The 20,761-nt window shown below is 38.9% G+C and overlaps 1 protein-coding gene across 1 annotated transcript; it reads right to left on the bottom strand.

Annotated features, from left to right (window-relative positions):
- Positions 1-954: 954 nt before the first annotated feature.
- On the bottom strand, positions 955-20,491 carry LOC117209712 (fatty acyl-CoA reductase 1-like). Its single transcript, XM_033452006.1, has 8 exons — positions 20,236-20,491; positions 15,483-15,799; positions 14,625-14,872; positions 10,770-10,953; positions 5,195-5,380; positions 4,878-5,138; positions 4,173-4,332; positions 955-1,455 (listed from the first exon to the last, which is right to left on the bottom strand). The coding sequence occupies exons 1-8, from the start codon at positions 20,470-20,472 to the stop codon at positions 955-957; spliced, it is 2,094 nt and encodes a 697-aa protein (XP_033307897.1). The 5' UTR covers positions 20,473-20,491.
- Between the last annotated feature and the right edge of the window lie 270 nt (positions 20,492-20,761).

The raw sequence follows: 20,761 nt of genomic DNA on the forward strand, positions 1-20,761 counted from the left end.
CGGTCCCAGCTCCAAGTATCTGAAACACTGTAGAGGCCTCTTCGAGATGGCTCGACCCTGGCAATTAACCAGCCCAGGGGCAATCCTTCTCGCCCGCATTAGTTTCTGTGCTGCCGCCGTTGGACACCTGATCCAGGCTAACTCCAAGCCGCCTGTGGAGGTCCTGGGTATCTCCTACTTGAACCTCCAAAGTTCCACATCCCAAGCCCCAGCAAAGATGTTCCGAAACTCCTTGGTGACCAAGATGTCGATTCCGATCACCCTCAGCTCCGCTGTCCTTGATCTAGCCACGGCTCTCACCGTGGCCGGGTCCAGGGCATTGGCCAGCCGTGCGGTAAGCGCAGACGTCTTATTTCTCTCCTTATCTCCGGGGACTTCCAGAATGATGGTCCCGATCATTGCCTTTCTAATTCTAACCCATTGAATGCCGACTGCGGCTAGCGGGACGTTTTATGTACCCGTCGCCAGCACCTCAGCGTAAGGTACCTTTGCCTCTTCGCTCAACGAGTCACCGCAGATGATCGCGGTAGGAGAGTGAGCACCGCCCTCCTATTCGCTTGCACCGGCACTCATTTTTGGTGGCAGCAGCGCGGTTCCCGCAAACTTGGTGGCACTTGGTCTCATCATGCTCTTCATTCTGCTTCACGACTAAGGACCGCTAGCCGGTGGAGTCGTTGCCGCATCTTTTCCAGCCTCTTTCTCTGCGTCTTTCCTCATCTTCCCTTTCCTAGGCTCGACGACCTTGCATTCGCCACCCTCCTGCTCCCTCAGGAGCGATGGTAATTGGCATTAGGTTGGGATAAGGAGTTACACGTAGGAGTGGTTGCTTTCCTCGGCCATACCTTCGAACTACGTCGCTGACATTGTAGGCGCTCTTCTGGGGCTCTCATTAGCGAAGGCCTCAGCTTTTCTATTTTTCTCTCGAGGGCAGAGAGACGCTCACTCTTCCCACCGTCATCCTTCATTGGGCGACCTGACTCGGAAGTGGAGGCATCGCATCGTGTATTCTTCTAAAGAACGCACACAGCCCTTCTGGATAGCTCTTTCCGAAGGACCGCGTTCTCCTCCTCCAACACCGTTAAACGCACCTCCGCCAGCCGTGCCACTCCAGTGCCGCAGGTAGAGCGCGCCCTCCTGGTCAACTCCATCGCACCAGCGGCAATAGAGCTTGCCGCCTCCTTCAGGGCCTTGGTGTAGGTGTTCTTTCATGCTAGACGATGTCATCGCAACCTTTATTACCTCCTCGGCCCACCTTATTAGTTCGGCACCTATGTGTGCTGTCGAGGACGTCCTCTTCTCTAGGACCAGCTCCACAAGTACATGTGGTGTTGTGGAGGTCAACTTCCTTTTCCTTGCCCTGAACGTCGTTGATGAGGACGAGGCCACATAGGCCAACGACTCTACGACGTCGGAACTCACACCCCCTGCGAGATTCTCACCGTGGATGATCTGGTACTTGATGTCATGACCAATATTAAACTCTCTGGCCTATCCGTCCTGTCCGCTATTCTCCTGAATCTCCTGGTCACCTTCGTGGTGTTCCTACGCCGCGATAACCCACATCTGTCTCGTGCTCCCTCGCATGTGGCAAAAGGTAGTGCTGGATTTTTACCTGCTAAAACCTCCACGGACGGGAAAGTTATTAGCACATGGAGTCCATCTGTCGACCTGGTTTTGTCTAAATACACAAGTGCTCCACACAAACTACCCACAACTGAGCGAGGTAGCCCTCCCCCCACTTTGTTGACTGTGTGACACTTTCTGGAAACTTGGTGATTCCCATCCTTTCAGGCATCCAGGGACGGCGAGATTTGAACTCGCGACACGTTGCCATCCAATTGAAGCTCAACGAGCGCAGCTGTCTGCCCCACCAAGTAGTACCTACTATCATTAGTTACTAGTAGCTAGATTAGGATTCTCACGTCGCGCTGAGCGTCGAACAGGATGTTTATTTTCACATTCCTCTAATTCAATGGGTGGTACTGTTGCAGTGACATAGGTAGAGGTAATGTTAATCGCAAAAAGCGTAAGTAATGCTTGCCCTATGTAAACGCCTGGATCAGTGATCAATTCGCTTATGTGACCTACTTTGATTTTAGATTCCTTGACGGGCTGGGCTATATGGTTTTAGTACAAGGAGGCAAATTAAAGGAAGACGACGAAAGAAGGAAGAATTCCTTTATCACCAATCAAAAGACTATTCGCCTCATCGTTTCTATATTTCAATATCGTGTTTTAGTTTTCTAAAAACGACGTTCCTAAGATGATCTTGGCAATGGAAAGATCATTAAAGTAAAGTAAAGATTATTAACAATTTGAAACTTTGCACTAATATGATGGACTTTAATGAAATTTCATCGTAAGTAAGTATGATTCCTAAATCAATGCCTGTGAGATTTTAGACACTGTTGGTATTTACAGTATCAATAAGGAAATTAGCAATCCTTTCTCGAAAACATTGATGACAATTATGAATTGATTGGATTGAATTAGTGTTTCGACCGTTCGCGGAGAGACGCGATCGCGAGATAGCACGTCAACGAGAGTTGTAAGTTCCCGTTACGATTAAATAGTCGACGCCACGAACTGATCGATCCCCTTATTTCGATTATGATAATAAGGGTAGTTCAATGAAATTCCACAGAATTAACACAAATAAATTAATGTTTATTTCAACAACTTATTAACTAGGAAGATATAAATGGAACAAAAATGTAACTTTGGTTGATAAGTAATGCGCGACATATGAGATGTGTTGACGGTTCGACTTCTCGAAAAGTTCTGAACGCCTTTCGATTTTTTTCGTTTTTTCTAGAAGGTGACCCCCACTACGTTCGGATCATGCCACATTCTTTTACGCGAGGTAAAGTAACGGCCACGAGTCGACGTTTCTGGAAGTCGCCCTGCTTAATAAACCATGCGCTTGCCACTACAATGTTTGTTGCCGGGCTGACGCGACGATCCGTCTGTGACATTATAGTGCCGCGATCGACAGTTAAGAATATGACCTATGGTAAGCCGCATGGCGTAACAATTAGATAACACGTATTCAAATAAGTCAATCACTGACACACAATCGAATTGTTTTATGTTGTGTGGAAGCATCTTTGTTACATTTGGGGCTAGCATTGTTTTGATCTTAAATTCTCTTGATGATAAGATCCACTTCGTCTACGAAGTGAGAAATGTATTCTAAAGATTTTTGCACCCGAGACAAGAGAATGTGAATATGAAAATGGTTTTGAATGATCTATCGATTCTGACTCGACGTCGCTCGCAATATTGATGGTAGTTGAGAGATCCAGTGCATTGTTAATATCTTAACAATTAACAAATGCGAACTAATCCGTGTGAACTACGTAATACTTCAGAAATTGTTCTTGTATACAGGAAGCATTGGCACCGAGTTCGAACACATAACGAACTGTTGTGGGACTTGGAGAGAAATCAAACAACCAGTGTGTCTCTGCAAAGTACAGTTTCACTATATGTATGCGAAAAAATAAACCCTTATCTTCCGTAAACAGTTCGTCAACTGTCTGAAGTCAATGTTGCAGCTCGATGCATACAGCAACGATTGCAGAATGACAGTTTACATTAAATTGTTCTATACTGAAGAATATAATGAGTGATCGCGACAGTGTAAATTTAGAATAGTGTATATTATGCACATGTAGCGGAAAAATATAAATGTGTGTATGTGATTATGTACTTCAGCTTATGTGGAAAGGGAAGACGGGGCGGGCGCTACGTAACTACATGGATTACATTCTACGCGGTCAGTCGGTGTCCTACCCGTACGTTGTTTAAGAGAGCACTGTATATGCGTATTTTGCGGTCTCTACTGCGCTATTTAATATCTCGCTGAGTATACGAATTAGAATAGAAGAATTCGAATAAAAATAGAAATGTATAAACGTGACCACCGGGATCGATGTCCTCGGCGGAAGTGCGATCGCCTTACTTTCTTCTTTTGTTCTAGTTAGTTGTTAACCGTTCTTCTTTGCCACCATGCGGTTGTGACATTAATCACATCTCAACCTACATCAGAGATAAGACATCAACCCCCGACCTTCGGATTCCTTTGGACACATCATCACCTTATCATCATAGCCTACACCAAGGCTGTGACGCACCTTAGTCCATATCAGAGATAGGATATCGACCCCGACCTTCGGATACTTTTCCTCATCATAACCTACACCGAGCCCCCACAACATCCTCAAATCAAAACGTATATAAACCGAGACTTCAGCCAGCTCGGGCAGTTCTTGCTCTAGCCGCTGTTCTCGTACAACACCTTTCTCCGGTTCAGTGTTATTCTTGCAAGTGCTAAAATTTATAATAAAATTCGATAAAAGGAAATTAAAAGTTGGGTTACGACTCAACCTTCTTTTATCTTAAAATCGAAGTATCAATTTTACGTGACACGGTCGTAGCTAGCAAGCACGCAATAAAGTGTTCTGAATGATCTAGTGTATTTAATATATGTTAATAATTTGTAATATTATACAATAGCATTATACATATATTATTCACAATATCGACAAATAACTTCATTTATCCATAGTTTTTATTCGAAGAGCATATCACATATATACTATATAGTATATAATATATAACTCTGCCGGACACCCTTTATATGTAGCGACATGTTCCTATTCCAAGGCCTTTTTCCATAATGTTCCATATACGTTGTTCTTGATTCAAGCGGGAAACATAACATTGAAGTAGTCGGTGCATAGCAATATTGTTACCGATATTATCAGAAATAAAATGATTATACCGAATCCTTTAGTTATCTGACGTATCCAGTAGAATCTAAAATAAAAGAAAATATCATATCGAGTCATTTTATCAAATATTTCTATACGTACATCGATAATCGTTGCGCTGCTGTATTTATAGATTGAGAATCTTCCTTCAGAACAAATATCTTAATTCCCGCCAAGTAATTTGCTAAATATTTCTTCCAATCCATATCCTGCAAGTCCAGTTTAACAAGATTTCCATCTTCAAAGGTTTTCACCTTGTTTATCATGTCGGCAATGTTATCTCTTTTGAAAGACCATTCATTCGAGTTGAAGTAGCCTGTCGCTGTGACCAATTTATTGTAAAATTTGCTCATATTCATTGCCCTGAAATGTCGTTTTTTGAGTATTTTGATGTGCTTGACAAATGATAGAATACTCACATTGGTTTACCACCTTGAAGCCTTAAAAAGATATCCACGGCAAATGCAGGTAAAACACTTAGAAGTATATTCAGTGCATCGTAAACATATTTGTTTGCTACTACCGTGCAACTCGGATACCACAACGTATTTTTCATTGGTATTTGTCTGCTACATTCCACGAAGATATCTACGATCTCACCCAATCTTGAAAATTGAAATGTTTACACTTGTAGAGGTAATTGAATTACATTCAAGATAACGCATATTACTATCAGAATATGTCAGAAGATATTGTGTAATATCTCAAGAAAAATTATGTAATTTTAGTTGTACTATATTTACAGCTTTCTGAATTGACTTACTGAGGACACAAATGGACGCGAGTACAACATTCCTAGTGCAATATTTCTTTTGTTATCAACGTTACATTATGTATGTATTTGTTTATTAGTAACTCCAAATGCGACGTGGGTTATATAGCAAATGTAATATTTCTATCTTTCATTATCAATCTATCACTGCAACTTGTAATTAGGTAGTGAACATTAAAAGGTTTACAATTTTCATTACTTATTTAATTTTAATACGATTCGTACGGAACATGGTTCAAGAAAATTATAAATAACTTTTTAGCCTTTAATATCACATAAGAAAGATCTATTCTCGTAGTCTAGGTATTTCCAGATGCCATAATTCAAATGTGGATAGCCTGTTGCGCATTGACAAGCAGTTTTTATCCATTTGCAACCTAACAATTGGGGTTAGGTTATCGTAACGCAATAAGGCTCGGCTTAAAAACAATTTTATTAGCAACTTGCTGCAAACTACTGTAAAACTTCATTTGCAGCTTCCGACTGAAAATTTCTTACGTACAATCGATATTTTATTTATATCTCGGCGGAGGAAATTTGTCTCAAAGTCGGTCATATTGTTCTAAATATTGTCCCGAATCAGATTATCCAAAAACATTCCTACTTTCAATCTGTTCTTGAACAAAAAATGTTAATGGACTAGAAGACTGTAAGTGAAACTGTGATACTGATGCAAGTATAAATTTCGTTTGTCGCTTCTTTTTCGAGTAAATCTAGCTTTTCATTACTAGTAATTTCAATGTAAATCCAAATGAAGTTACTAACATTCTGGTTATTATTGCTAGTTTCAAAAGTAGCATAAATATTTTGAATTTCAATAAGCTAACTATTGGAATTATAACGGAAAGTCGATTTTCATAATAATTTAATTACGAAATATTATTAAATAATTATTTAATAGGAAAGTCAGTGGCGACGAGGAAATTTGTCTCAATAAAGAAACTAGTAATATCTAAAGTTCTATGATACAACACTCTGTCGTAAAGGGTGAAGCTTCAAACATCTGCAAATAGGTTATATTTTGAGCTATTTCATTGTGAACAATAAGAATGCAGCACAAATCGATTGAAAGTTTTGTATTTTGCTATCACCTATATAAATTATTTGAGGTGTCGTGTGTTGTCCGCGATGATTGTAGCTGCTGGCTGTAGATGTCGCTGCTGGGGGTACTGCTATTTTTTTCTAATTTAGATGCGTGGAAGAAGAATAGAACTACGGGCGCCGGGATTCGAACCCGGGTCCCGAGAACGTTCGTAACCTAAGGCGCTTACCACTGCGCTACTGTAACGTCAATTCACATCAGAGACCAGGCCACACACCACGGACAGGATGGCACCCAGATGTCTGCATATCCTTGGCGCGCACCCTCAATAGTCTTAAGTGCCCACCAGGGGCCTTGGCATTTTTATAGTTAAGGTCCTCCGGACCAAGCGAGTATTTCCTGTCTTAAATTTCCCTTTACGTTCATTGTCTACCACGTGTTAGCTTAGAAAGTTGGTTTTCTCCACATCTGGTATGTTCCGTTGGCAACTTTCTCGCGAGGGCGGCTAAAACCCTTCCTGGTCCACCAACCGTCCTATTATCCAATCGGAGACGGTGTCTACTGCCCTCACTTCCTTAACCAAAATTGTCATCAACAAATCCGATAGTCCCGTGTCCTTAGACACACCCACCCCTAGCTTTCCTCAGACACAGTATCGTCAGTAAAACTTCACTTATTCTGTATCCTTAGAATAGTCAACATATCTATATCGGTCTCTACCCTTATAAGTCGCGTACTTAATGTATTGTTGTAACTAAGTCTTACATAACGTGGTTGGAGTGAATTGTGATTTATGCTAATTCAGTGCGTGTTACATTGTGATTGGTGAATTCACAATAAAGGTTGATTAAAACAAAGTTAATTGTTGTGTTACGACTCAACTATATTTTATTTCCACCAACCAACCCTAAAAATTACGTGACACTACCGTCGTCCGGTGTTAGTTAGTGTCGAGTGGCGGTATTTGTTGTCGAGTGCTACCACATATTTATGAATTAATGATTTAGTGAAAAATGTCAAAACACATTACGGTCAAAGGTGATTAAATAATGATTTTTTTTTGTTCGGCACAGAATCGAGCTATATCTCCATTACGTTAAAGAAGTTTCCAGTTAAAAGAGGATGTCTCGCTCGTTATCTAGAAAATAAAGTGTCGATGAAAATAAAATTTTCGTCATTTAAATGGAAATTTTAGTTAGGTCTGTGAGAATTGTCTGCGTTTGCAGATATGTTTTTGGTAAAGAAATTAGTTCTATTAACTGAAAAGGTGTGAGCTTGTTTCCGTTTAACAAGATGTTAGTAAGTGATCTTATTCTACAACTTAACGCCAGTTTTCTTGCGGCAATCATGATTGAGAATTTGCACCGCCTTGGAAAATGTTACAATATATGATTTAAGTTGCTATTCAGTAAGTGATTGAGTGATCTGAACTATTGTTACATTGAAATTGAAATTATTTCATACATTTTAATACATTTCGGAGCTGGTAGTATTTTCTTGGAAAACTTTGTCATTTCACATTTTTTAATACAGCGATCAATACTACACAATCAACGTAAAATGATCTTTATTGTCGTTAAGAAGACGATAATTTGTTTCTATCTATTTACTATTCATTTCAGTTCTTAATTCTTATTAACGAATGAGAAAACTAACTGTACTGCGGCACCGATATTATGTTTTGAACAGTGACAGAGAAGGATATTTCTATAATTTAATAAATATGATAGAGTGATTAAGTGTGTCACATGTCATTTCGCAATGAAAGTAGACTCCTGCGGACTCCCACCAATAAAAGCAAACATCAGCTGAAGGCTACATTGGGGGACGCAAGCGTTTAACAATTTGCTGATGCAGAGCAAATTATTGAAGCAACGCTCGCTCAGGCTGTTATTTTGAATGCACTGTACGAAAGAGTAATTATGAAGGAGTCTATTCAATAACGTTAGATGAGGGATCATGAGTTATATTGTGTCACGTAGGAGACACAAGAATTCACGAAATTGACAGATCACCGGTGATCTCCTCGTGTCGTAGTTCGAACGTTTCACAAGTAAGGTAAAAATTTGGATTTTAGACGTAATAGTAAAATTTATTGTACGAATCCAATAGAGTAACGATTCAGAATGTTATAACAAAAAAGGTGTTGAGTGCTGATTTAGGAAGGTTCTAATATTAAGGTTTGTTACTTCTGGGCAGGGGGGGGGGATGGTTATCGTCCGGTGTATATCATACGCGGCTATCCTGTTACTATCTGGTTATTGTTTCGATGGCATTCAGGATGTTTTGTCTATCCCATTACTATTTCTGAGTCTGTGACTATTGTGACGAAACGTAGCAATTTTTGATAGTTTAATAGATGCAGTGGGAATTGTAAAGACATTTTCACGGCCAGCACTTTAAACAGATCAGCTGGAAGAGAGGGAATTGCCGGATTCGATACTCATAAAATTCAACAACGCATCTATTAGAATCAGATTCAAAGATACCGATGGCTACATCCGATATCTCCCGCAGTAGCAACATTTCAAGCCACAAAGTACAATGGAGACATTGAGCAATAAACTACATGACGAAAGAACACTTGCCGAAATGCAAAGATAACGAGAACTTCATTTGCAAAATCAAATAAATCCGAGATCAAACCATTCGAGGAAATACCTGCAAAAAAGATTTCTTTCAGATAGCTCAACTCAATCGATGAATATGCATATAGACTGGGCTATCGCAAAAAGAAAAAAGAAAGAATAATATAGAAAAATGTTATAACGGGATATTTTAGAACATGTCCTACGAGATGCAAATTCCGGTTCGTCAAGCCGTTGCGAAGAAACCGGTAAACACAAAAGAAAAAGTTACTACACATCGACTTGAGACACCTTTCTTATTTCCGAAGAAGTATTAAAAGTGTAAAGACGTTTCTATGACACATCTACCTTCATTAGAACAAATGAATCCTATGTATATGTCGGAGATGAAAGAACATCGGAGCCTTTGGAATTTTGGATAATCCCGCAACGTTGTAACCTAGAGTCTACTATAGCTGTAATTGAACAATTGTAGTTATTCAATCCGATTGTAATTGTTCGAGAGTTGTGATAATGAGCTTGGGCTCGAGGCGACAGTCCGTCGCCGAACGTAGCCGCGGTCACAGGATGAACGCTTTGTCTAACAAAGGCATGGAATAATTCTATAGCTCTCCTTAAAAAGGAAATACTTGTAACACTCGACAGTAAACATTCCAACGGTCTCTGCCCCGTAGCTCGCCACACGCAGACCCCATTCTTCGAGTAAGATGATTGCCAGATGTCGATGCGCCTCCGCAGTACATGTTCAGCTAGCCCGAGGGCCCGTTATAAATCTTAAAATTTAGTCAACTAAAGTCCTTCAAACAGACAAACAGTCTTTGTCCCAACTACGGGAAAATAGGGGAGACCTATTTTTCAACGAGCGGCGTCTCCCACTAGCAACTTTCCCTCGAGGGCGGCTAGCATCTTTTTCTACACACCGATATGGAGATTGACCAATTAGCAGCAACGCCAAATTCCCTCACCTTCTGAACGAAGGCTATCCTCGACGAATCCGATGATCTCGCGTTCTTAAACACACCCCAATATAGTTTTCCTCTGTGGCATCATCGGGACGGGAAAGTCATTCCCGCTCGCGATCTCATCGATGAAAAAGAGTAACCCCTTACGACCAGTGAATATCACGCGTCCGACTTAGATTTTGTGAGTACGTTCATCTATCATCCCGTCGACCGCGGATTCGTTATTGAACCTAGGATCATTGTCATTAGTTTCTCGAGTACCTAACTACCACGGTTACTTGTCCGGTTCTATAATAATCGTATTTGCACTAGTCAATGTCTTCTCTATTGCATAACGACAACGTGTAACCCAAACGAAGATTCGTTTCACGCTCTTAACCCTAATTCTAATGTAAACCCGACATATAGATATTCACAGAAAAAAATCTGGCTGGCTCTTATCCATTTGTGTTCTCAATATCTTTTTCTAAGTTTATCATTATCTTTTGTACATTAATCACACTGGAATGCAATTTATCCATTGGCGTTTCCATTGATCGCATTGCTTAAATGAATCTGAAGCTTTTAGGATACTCTAACAATTGAGTTACGTTAGTTAAACAAATTCTGTAATAAATATCGATTCCGTACTTGATGGGACGTGCGCTGCTCGTACAGTTGTAAACTTTGACTCTATTATCAATATGTAGCGTGACGTGCCACGCGGCACACATTATCACATCGACTACATAATCAATAGGCACTACATCTGATATTACATCTGCCTTACCCAATAGTACTTTTGCAATACCATTGCCGATATTCATGAAGATACCTGCAACGTCAAATTGGTTCAAAAGTTATTAATGATTCTCAACTGTCTCGAAATGTAGCGACACGGATATGGGAAGAGTAGCTGTAATTGACAGTAAAAACACAGGTTAAATAATGGCGATCTGGTAAAAATTAGTCAACTAGCTTCTCAGAAATTAATTACAACTATATTTTTCTGAATTTTTTAACTTTATTGCCTAAAAATGCTTATGTTGTTCAGCTTCGCAAATAACTCATAGCGATGAGTGTATCTGTTGAAAAAAGAAGTCGTATAGTCAATAATATAATCAGTAGTACATCTTAACTTGAATTTTAGGGAATAACGTTTGTAATGTCACAACTGTTTCTTCTTTTTATCGTGGAGTTGATCAGCGTAATCGCTTCTGTGCAGATCGTTTCTCATAATCAAAACGATTATGATAACTGACTACATCTGTTTTTAATTTCAAGATTATATAAGGGAATTAAATGAATTTTCATATCGCACAAGAAAACTGAGTAATTCTAAACGTTGTTTGGGTCATTTCCTCCCTCTGTACGCCGTAGATGACAAACACGATTTTGCTTCGCGCCGCTTAACGTTCTGTACTCTCAACGGCTATTCGACGTTCTCGACGAGTAATCTCCCTTTTACTGTTAAACGATTGACTGGAATCTGAGCTAACACACAGGCCACATCAGAGTCTACAGTCTTATAACAATAACCAACCTTCTTTCATATCAGCAATTTCTTTATGATATGTTCGAAAGCATACAGCGTCAACTTCTGCGTTTCAACAACAGAAACCACAATAGTCATACGGACGAGGATGCGCTAACCACTAGTACACCAACTGACAATCACTACACCATACCCAAAGCAACAGCACAAGAAATCAGAAACATAATTGAGAGAACAAAAAATAATAAAGCACCAAGAATCGACCTAATTGACGGCAAAATCTTGAAAAACCTTCCGCTAAAAGCGATAAGACAAATCACAATAATAGTTAACGCAATACTAAGAATACAATACTTTCCAAAAACTTGGAAACTGGCACAAATCATAATGATACCCAAACCAGGCAAGGACCCACACGAAACCAAGTCCTACCGACCAATCTCATTACTTCCGGTGTTCTCTAAGATACGAGAGAAAATAATCTACGACCGGATAAAACCAATAATAGAGAAGAACCATTTAATACCGGATCACCAATTCGGATTCAGAAACAAACACTTCACAATAGAACAAACGCACAGACTCGTCAATGAAATCCTACAGGCGCTGGAAACAAAGCAATACTGTACAGCTCTCTTTATGGACATAGAGAAAGCATTTGACAAAATAAACCACGAAAGCCTACTACAATCAATCAGGAAACAATTCCCGGGGCAGATATACCAACTAATCAAATCATACCTAAGCAGCAGGAGCTTCATAGTAAAAATCAAAAACACACACTCGGAAGCTAAAGAAATCAAGGCAGGAGTTCCGCAAGGAAGAGTCCTAGGACCAACTTTACACACATTATACACGGCCAACATACCAACAACTAACAACAGCAAAATACTGACATTCGCGTATGACACAGCTGTACTAGTCAGGCACACTAACTCGGCAACAGCAGTTACATTACTACAAGAACATATCACAAAAATAGAAAAGTGGCTTCAAGCAAAACAAATCAAAGCAAACCCCGAAAAATGCAAACACATTACATTCACACTGCGAAAACAGAAACCACCTAACATTGTACTAAACGGCACACGCATAATACAAACAAGGCAAGTCAAATACCTAGGACTCCACTTAGATTCACGACTCACATGGAAACAGCATATTAAAGCAACAATAGACAAAATACAGATGGCAAGGAGTGCAAATGTACTGGCTAACAAGTCGAAAATCCAAACTAAGCATAGAGAACAAACTAAAAATATAAAAAATGGTCATAAAACCAATCTGGACGTACGGAATAGCACTATGGGGAACAGCAGCAATGAGCCATATAACCAAAATAGAGGTAACGCAATCGAAAATACTCAGAACAATAGTAAACGCCCCATGGTACATCAGGAACGAGGACATTCGGAAAGACCTGGGAATACCAACGGTCAAGGAGGAGATTAACAAAAGTGCAAGAAGGCACGGAGAAAGAATAGTAAGGCACCCAAACCGGCTGGCAGCGGAAACGGTCCACACATCAAGCATAAAAAGAAGATTAAAAAGGAGACACCCAACAGATCTCACAAAGGACATAACCTAACAAACACGATGATGGTACCCCGCTGGGGGTAGTCACCCACATGTTATATTAGCACACCGCTATAATATTTTACCAAATGTCCTACTGGACAAATTGTAAAATTGTAAAATAAATAAATAAAAAAAAAAAAGAAACTTCTGCGTTTGGCCACACGTTGAATAAGTAGTCCAATGCTAATACATATCCATCGCATATATTATATAATTATTTAAAATTATTGCCTCTTAAGCAGAAATATGTTATATTTCGCTCATTGTTGCCAGATAAAATGTTTAATGATATTACCGTGTGCTTTAAAATTTTATGTTGTTTCACGTTAAATACATCATGCACATGGTAACAAAGCATATCCTACTGTCTCGAGGGGCGCATCGCACGTCTTATGCTTAATTTAATTCCATTTAATTCCATAATACTATACTACACTACACATTTTAGGTTGAAACTAACTGCTTGTAATTGGATTGTATGTTGAAGGTTCATATCCCCGTAATTAAGTTAATAAAAAATGAAATAACGGTATCATGAACTAATTTTTATAGCGCAATAAGCAGAAAGTATTGTGGCGGCACTTGACAGTAAACTTCCCAACAGTTTATGTCGCGTGACGCACGACACAAAGACCCTATACCTGCGGACAAGATGATTGCCAGATGTCGATACATTCGTACCGAATATTTCCAGCTAGCCTAAGGACCGCTATAAATCTTAGAATTTATTTTAGCTAAGGTCCTCCAAAGAGACAAACAGTCTTTGTTTATCAGCCTCGAAGTCGACCACCTACCACGGGAACACACGAGAAATCTGCTATCTCGCACGTACGACGCTTCCCGCTAGCAACACCCTCTCAAGGGCAAGTAGCATCCTTTTCCAACGACCAACACGAATTAGCCAATAAGTAAACGTTAACGTACATTTCCCTCACTTTCCGAACCAAAGCTTTTCTCAACGAATCCGATGCCCTCGCATCTTTAGACACATCCCAACACAGTTTTCCTTCGCAGCAGCATCGTGACGGAAAGTCAGTCTGTTACACTAGCGCATCTCGAATCATAGCTATCCGAGCTCTAACTTGTAACCGCGCATTCGCGAACCGAATATAATCGCGAGTCCTGTGTCAAGTGTACTCATCGATATTACAGTGAATAAACATTTATCGTTGAATAAATCTGAGTTTTCCTTCCGAACCTTCAGTATATTTCCATATACGTAACCTTCAGAATGTGCGAGTTAAAAATTGTCACAGTTTTATTCTATTGCTGATTTCTTTCATTCTTATGAAAATTATGGAGAGCTAAGGTCTTGTGATACGAGTGACTTGTATTATTCGGAATCACTTGGATGTAATGAAACGCTCTTATTTGCGATATGAGTGAGATATGAAGTGACGAGGGATTATCATTGTAAATATTTATAAAAATACCTGATTGTCCAGCAAAAGATACCAACCAACCAGGGTACGGTTCTTTTAGCGAGCAACAAATTATACTTGGTCGTACTATCGCAACAGTCAATCCTTTGCTATTGTTGGATATTGTCTGCTCTGCAAGATTCTTGGTGAACGTGTATGTATTTGGATACGTTTTTAAAATTCTTTCTTCGAGCAGATTAATCAATTCTTTGTCTTGTCGGTCACATATATCTATCACGAGAGAGGGATCTAGATTCGTGCTGCAAAATTATCAAGCATAAGATAACATGTTTGTCACGCTAAAGTCATTAATAAATTGCAAATTTGACGCATTTAAAGATTTAAAATGCAAAAACGCATAGAATGTCTAATAATATAACAGAATATAATGAAATAATACACAATAATATAGAAAGAATCGAAGATGAAGTACTTGCTGTAATTTTTAGTAAACGAACAAAGTTCTGCTTAGATTCTGTTCCTCAAATCATGTTTATTCATCTTAAAATATGAATTTATAATGATATCCGTGTCTAGTTGTTATCATGTACGTGTATCAAAACAAGTTCATCATTGAATTCAATAAAAAGAAGAAATTAGTAAAAGGTAAAATAATTTTCAATACGTAATTTTTATCATTGACAGATCTTGTATCATTGATTATTTCTTGTGTAAGTTTTCTTAAATTTATACCTGTTTTGACAAGTATTTATCATTTCAATGGAGACTGGCAAGTGTTAATCAGATAGACAAGTAAACAAATTATACTAAGTTATACATTACTTTCATCGTTTATTTATATTTAGAAGTAGGTTATGCACGATATTGAAAAAGTTGTTTAAGGAATGACGAATTATAACTGATTCTTACGTGTAGACCTTTTCCTCGATGTCTGATAGATTCGGATTACTGTAAGCTGTGCTCACATAGACAACGCTAATTACATGCTTGAGTTCCTTGCACAGTTTGATAATATTAGCGGTACCTTTCACATTTGCATTGACGACCATATCCAATGGTAGATGGAAATTTATAGTGGCCGCAACGTGGAATACTATGTTTACATTCTCTATCAACATATCTCTGTCTTTTTGCAAAAGACCTAAATCTGGTAGAGTCACATCGCCCTCCACGAGATGAATTTTATCGAAAATTGTTGGGTTTTGTGCTCTGACACCATCAAAAATCTGAAGAATATAATATATAAGCTCGGTTCCCAATATAGAATATTATTAAGCATACTAATTTTCTCTTAATACATTTCTGACCGATCAGGAATAAATTTTTTTTTTACGTAGGAAGTTAAGTTGTTAGTTTCTGTTTAACGTAGCCAGTCAACAGTGTGTTAAAAGTGTATGTCTGCAAAAATACGTTGTAATTTTTTTATACGTTTCTAGACTGCTTTAAAACTTGTTCAGTATAATTACGATACTCGCATCTCACTATACAGCTAACGAAGTTTCAAAAAATGTATCTAGCCCAGGTAGTATATGCATACAATTTTGCAGTGCCTACATATTTTCGTAAGTCAGTATAAGCATATTATATTCAAACTATCATATCTCCATGTGACAATAATTTATATCAGAGAGGAAATGAGAGTACTCGCGTTTATGTTCCTGATTATTCCCGGATTAATGTTGCACCACGCGGACAATACTGGAAGATGAGACACGCTAGCATATAGAAGAATCTATATAGTTAGGGACCTGCCCTATTTGATTCTTCACTAGAGTAAACCAGTATCTACTTAGCTTTATGCGGCAAGAACCTATTTAATTGTACGGTTATACGGAAGAGCTCATATGTATTTGTCTGTCCGAGATAGGTAAGTACGAGAATAACAAAATCGTACAATAATTAGACTAATTCTGAGATGCCCAAGAAAGAGAAAGTAACTGTTTACAATGTCTGTTTTAGAGAAGAAATCGCTAAAGACGCTATGTAATTCGCTAATTTCACCTCACGAGAGAAAAGCTTTTCGTCGCGATGATGCTGCAGAGGAAAACTATGATGGGGCGTGTCTAAGGATACGAGATCGTCGGATTCGTGGAGAGATGCCTTCGTTCGGAAAGTGAGGGAAATTGAAGTTGCTGCTAATTGGTCAATTTCCATGTTGGTGGTTAGAGAAGGATGCTAGCCGTCCTTGAGGGAAGGTTGCTAGCTCGTTGAAAAAAATAGATCTCCCCTATCCTGCCGTAGTTGGGACAAAGATTGTTTGTCTGTTTGAAGGATTTTAGATAACTAAATCTTAATATTTATAACGGCCCTCGGGCTAGCTGATCATGTACTGTGGAGACGCGTCGGCATCTGGTAACCGTCATACTCGAAGAATAGGATGTGCGTGTGGCGAGCCACGGGACAGAATCCGTTGAAATGTTTACTGCAGAGTGCCGCTACAACTATTTCTTTTTAAGAAGTGCTATACTATTACTCCGCACCTTTGTTAGACAAAACGTTCATCCCTTGACAGCGGCTACGTTCAACGACTGGTTGTCACCTCGAGCCCAAGCCCACTATCATAAATCTCGAACAAATACCATCGGTTTCAATGGCGACAATTGTTTAATTACACCTAAGGTAGAATCTAAATTACGCTGTTAAGGGATTTTGCCGAAGTTCCAGAGGGAAGGCTCCAATGTCCTTTCATCTCCGACATATATTTTTTTGTTAATTGCTTATTTCTTAAATTTTCGCTGAAAGATATCGTATCCTCGTTTCATTTTTCACAATCTTTTTTCCGTTCCTTCGCCATTCTTTCGCTGGATGTCAAATGAGACGTATCGTCTGTTCACAATATAAATGTTCATCTTAATATAATCCTCCTAATTTTAACAAAGAACAAACTCCATAGGACCAAAAATTTTCGTTAGTAACGAAAGTAAGCTGAAGTTAAACTGATCAACCTCATATAAGTCATGTGCAATCCGAAACGAGGGTGGACTCTGAGAAAGTATGTCAATAACGTGCAGCTAGTTCGGCTATTGTACATAATTATAATTATTTCGATTTGCCAAATACATATATTCTGCTTATTTTACACTCGATTAATTAATCCCATCAATAAGATAGATGAAAGTGTGGTCAATTACTTTATTTAATTACATCGTTACACAAATTAGTCATTACATTTTCATCTCTTTCCATTTTGCCTACAATCAATTAGTTCTTCTGTTTTCATCGTTTCTGTAAATGAACACGCATGTAAGATAGATATCAGAGATATCATACATTTCATCGGAAATATTATACTGTATGCAACAATTCATTATTAAAAAATTGATACTTAGGTTTTACTACAACAAAAACATTATCGCGACGAAATTCAATCTAATTTTAAATCTAAGACGCTATCGTGTATTGAAAATGTGGCGGATCGGTACCAACAGGACGCCGACAGATCGAGGCATCAACGCGGTTGTCACAGTGGCCGTGGGAATGCAGCGAAAGGATAATTATATCTCACATACCTTAGCCACCGAAACAGTAACTAAGCAGTAACGGAATCCCTATGTGACCGGCATCCAGCGATAACCCCTCCACAGGAACCAAACCCTTGATATAAAAATACCTCCCAAGTCAGTACTCGACATTCTATTCTGTTCTGTTATAACATTCTGTATCGTTACTCTGTCAGTTTCTAATAAATTTTGTAATGACGATCATAATTGAAATACGAATCTCTCACCTTACGTGCGGAACGTGAAATTAAACCCGAATCGATATGACACGGTCGTAACTCCTCCCGGGCGATCCGCGGGTACCAACCGTTAACACCAGAGGGCTACTACGACGACAACAAGTCTGTCTGTCTGGCTAGCGGTCGAATATACGGTGTCACGATACAAATACCGCACCTAGCGAAACTCCCTCTACGTCTAAGGCAGGGACTACCGGGTATAGCCTTACTTGACTGATGAGTCCACCGATAGTCCCGGGACGAAACGCGAATTTTCTTTTCACCCGGCAGCGACTACCAACTACCGCACCGGTATTGGATAACTTATCACACAGGTCTTGGATCCTTCCGCAGTACGCGGAGATATGCATGCAAGGGGTCTTCTCGATCGTGCCCAGGTCCCGCATGCATAAAACAATGTCCATCGACGTAGATCTCCCACGGACATCTTCCATCTTTCCAGAAGTCACTCACTGTTTTCAGGGCTCTGATATCCCCGAGATACTCGGGGCGAACATGCCGGAAAATGTACGCACGTGCTTTGTTATCCATTTTTATACAGTCTGGTCTCAACCTTTCTGCTGCCGTTAATCCTGACTCTACTGCATCTCAGCAGACCAGGAAAACCAACGAAGCTTCCGTCATCGTCTTCCAGTATTCATAATTGCCTTTACTCAGGGTCGGATTCATATCCTTGTCCACATCACCCATTTTCTCCTGGTCGACCATGGCGTGGTCTCTTCTCGGATAATTTCAGAAAAACACAAAACCTCAACAAATAAATGTCTTTACTGTCGCAGTTTACTGCCCCGGGGCCCATAACCTGTTATTAAATATAGGTTTGGGGTTGAGATATAATTGATTCACACAGATTCAACTTTTGCTTTCTATATTTCACCTCTTCGTACAAAACGTCTGAACACACCGGATACACTTAGATAATTAACACGTGGTCGACTCCTAAGCCAAAAGAGCGTGGTTAGAAGTCGTACCAACTTAGCTTGTAGGAACTAGCGATCATACCAACTTAACGTTTCTCAACAAGGGAATATTCTCCTATTTCCTCGAGAAAAAATATAGAAAATATATACATAGTAAATATAGTAATAATCAATTTCTCTTTCTTGGGCAACCTGCAAATAGCCTAATTATTGTACGATTTTGTTATTCTCATACTTACCTATCTCGGACAGAAAAGTACATATGAACTCTTCTGTATAAATAATGTTTCAACATCTTTAATATATATACGGCTTCCAGTCTTTTAGTATTGCGACAGTATTACGTGTTTTATGATAGTAATTCTAAATTATGAGAAGGGAAAAGCGTAAACAAAAACGTAATATTAATGATACAAAATTAGATAATAGATAACGTTCGAAATCTTAAACTGCTGCCTTGTAAAAGTCTTCATGTGTAAGGAATCAGAAATGAAATAACAAATAAAAATAGATAAATGAATGAGTTGAAAAGCTGCACTGATTGATTTCATGAATGGGAAAGTACGTAAAAGTGGTGATGTCAACCGCGTTTGTTGATGTGTTCGTTATTCACCTAAAAGTTCACTATTATTTATGTCATTCTTCTTGCAGAAAATGAGCCTTTTACTGCAAAAATGTTCGCAGTCAAGAAGTTGATTATCAGTTAATGAATGATAAAATAAAAATTCTGTAGAGAATCGAGTGGGCCATTCTTAGTTTTTCTGTTATCCACCGAAAAATTAACGAGTATATCCTGACACCATTCGAGCTCAAAACAGAATAGAAGTTACTGTTCCAAGTCGCGGTGTTGAACCAAATAGGCAAGAATTGAATTATATCATATTTGCATTAATCGGCGCACATGAACTTACGAAGGTAATTTATTTGTTTCTTGGCAATTGTTCATTAATTTGAGACTTATATAATGAAATTCCAAAAAGCGAGTAGAATATTACTTACGAACCGGATCATCTATTAGCTTCTTAAATCGTTGTTCTATCGTTTGGTTACGTTTCGGCCGGATAAATATAAAAATTGCAGCGATGTGTGAAGACGTGCGTATCAGTTTTTCGAGGAGGCCTTTGCCCACGAATCCTGTCGCCCCTGTCATAAGAACTCCAGTTCCGGCATAGAATCCTTCGATGGAATTCACATTACGTAATTTTTCATTTATCTCGTTTTCATTAAGCTTTGTATTCATTGTACTAAAATCACAGGGCTTCCCCTCTTTCAACCCAAATATCTGCAAATGAATATGAAAAAATAAATCGGAAAATTGATAAATAAAGAATATCGTACAATTTTATATCTTAAATTTCTATATATGTGTTATGTTCAAAAAAAAAAAAAAAAAAAATCTCAGGATAATCCGTACTAAAGGAAAAATGATTCAACGATGATAGTTTATTTCGCGAACTGAGCAAATGTGTAATTTTGTCACAATGCAGTTGTAGAAGATTGATCTTATCATGTATCACGAAATACAGTCT

This window comes from Bombus bifarius, unplaced genomic scaffold (assembly GCF_011952205.1).
Source record: "Bombus bifarius isolate JDL3187 unplaced genomic scaffold, Bbif_JDL3187 scf7180000008192, whole genome shotgun sequence".
NCBI lineage: Eukaryota > Metazoa > Arthropoda > Insecta > Hymenoptera > Apidae > Bombus > Bombus bifarius.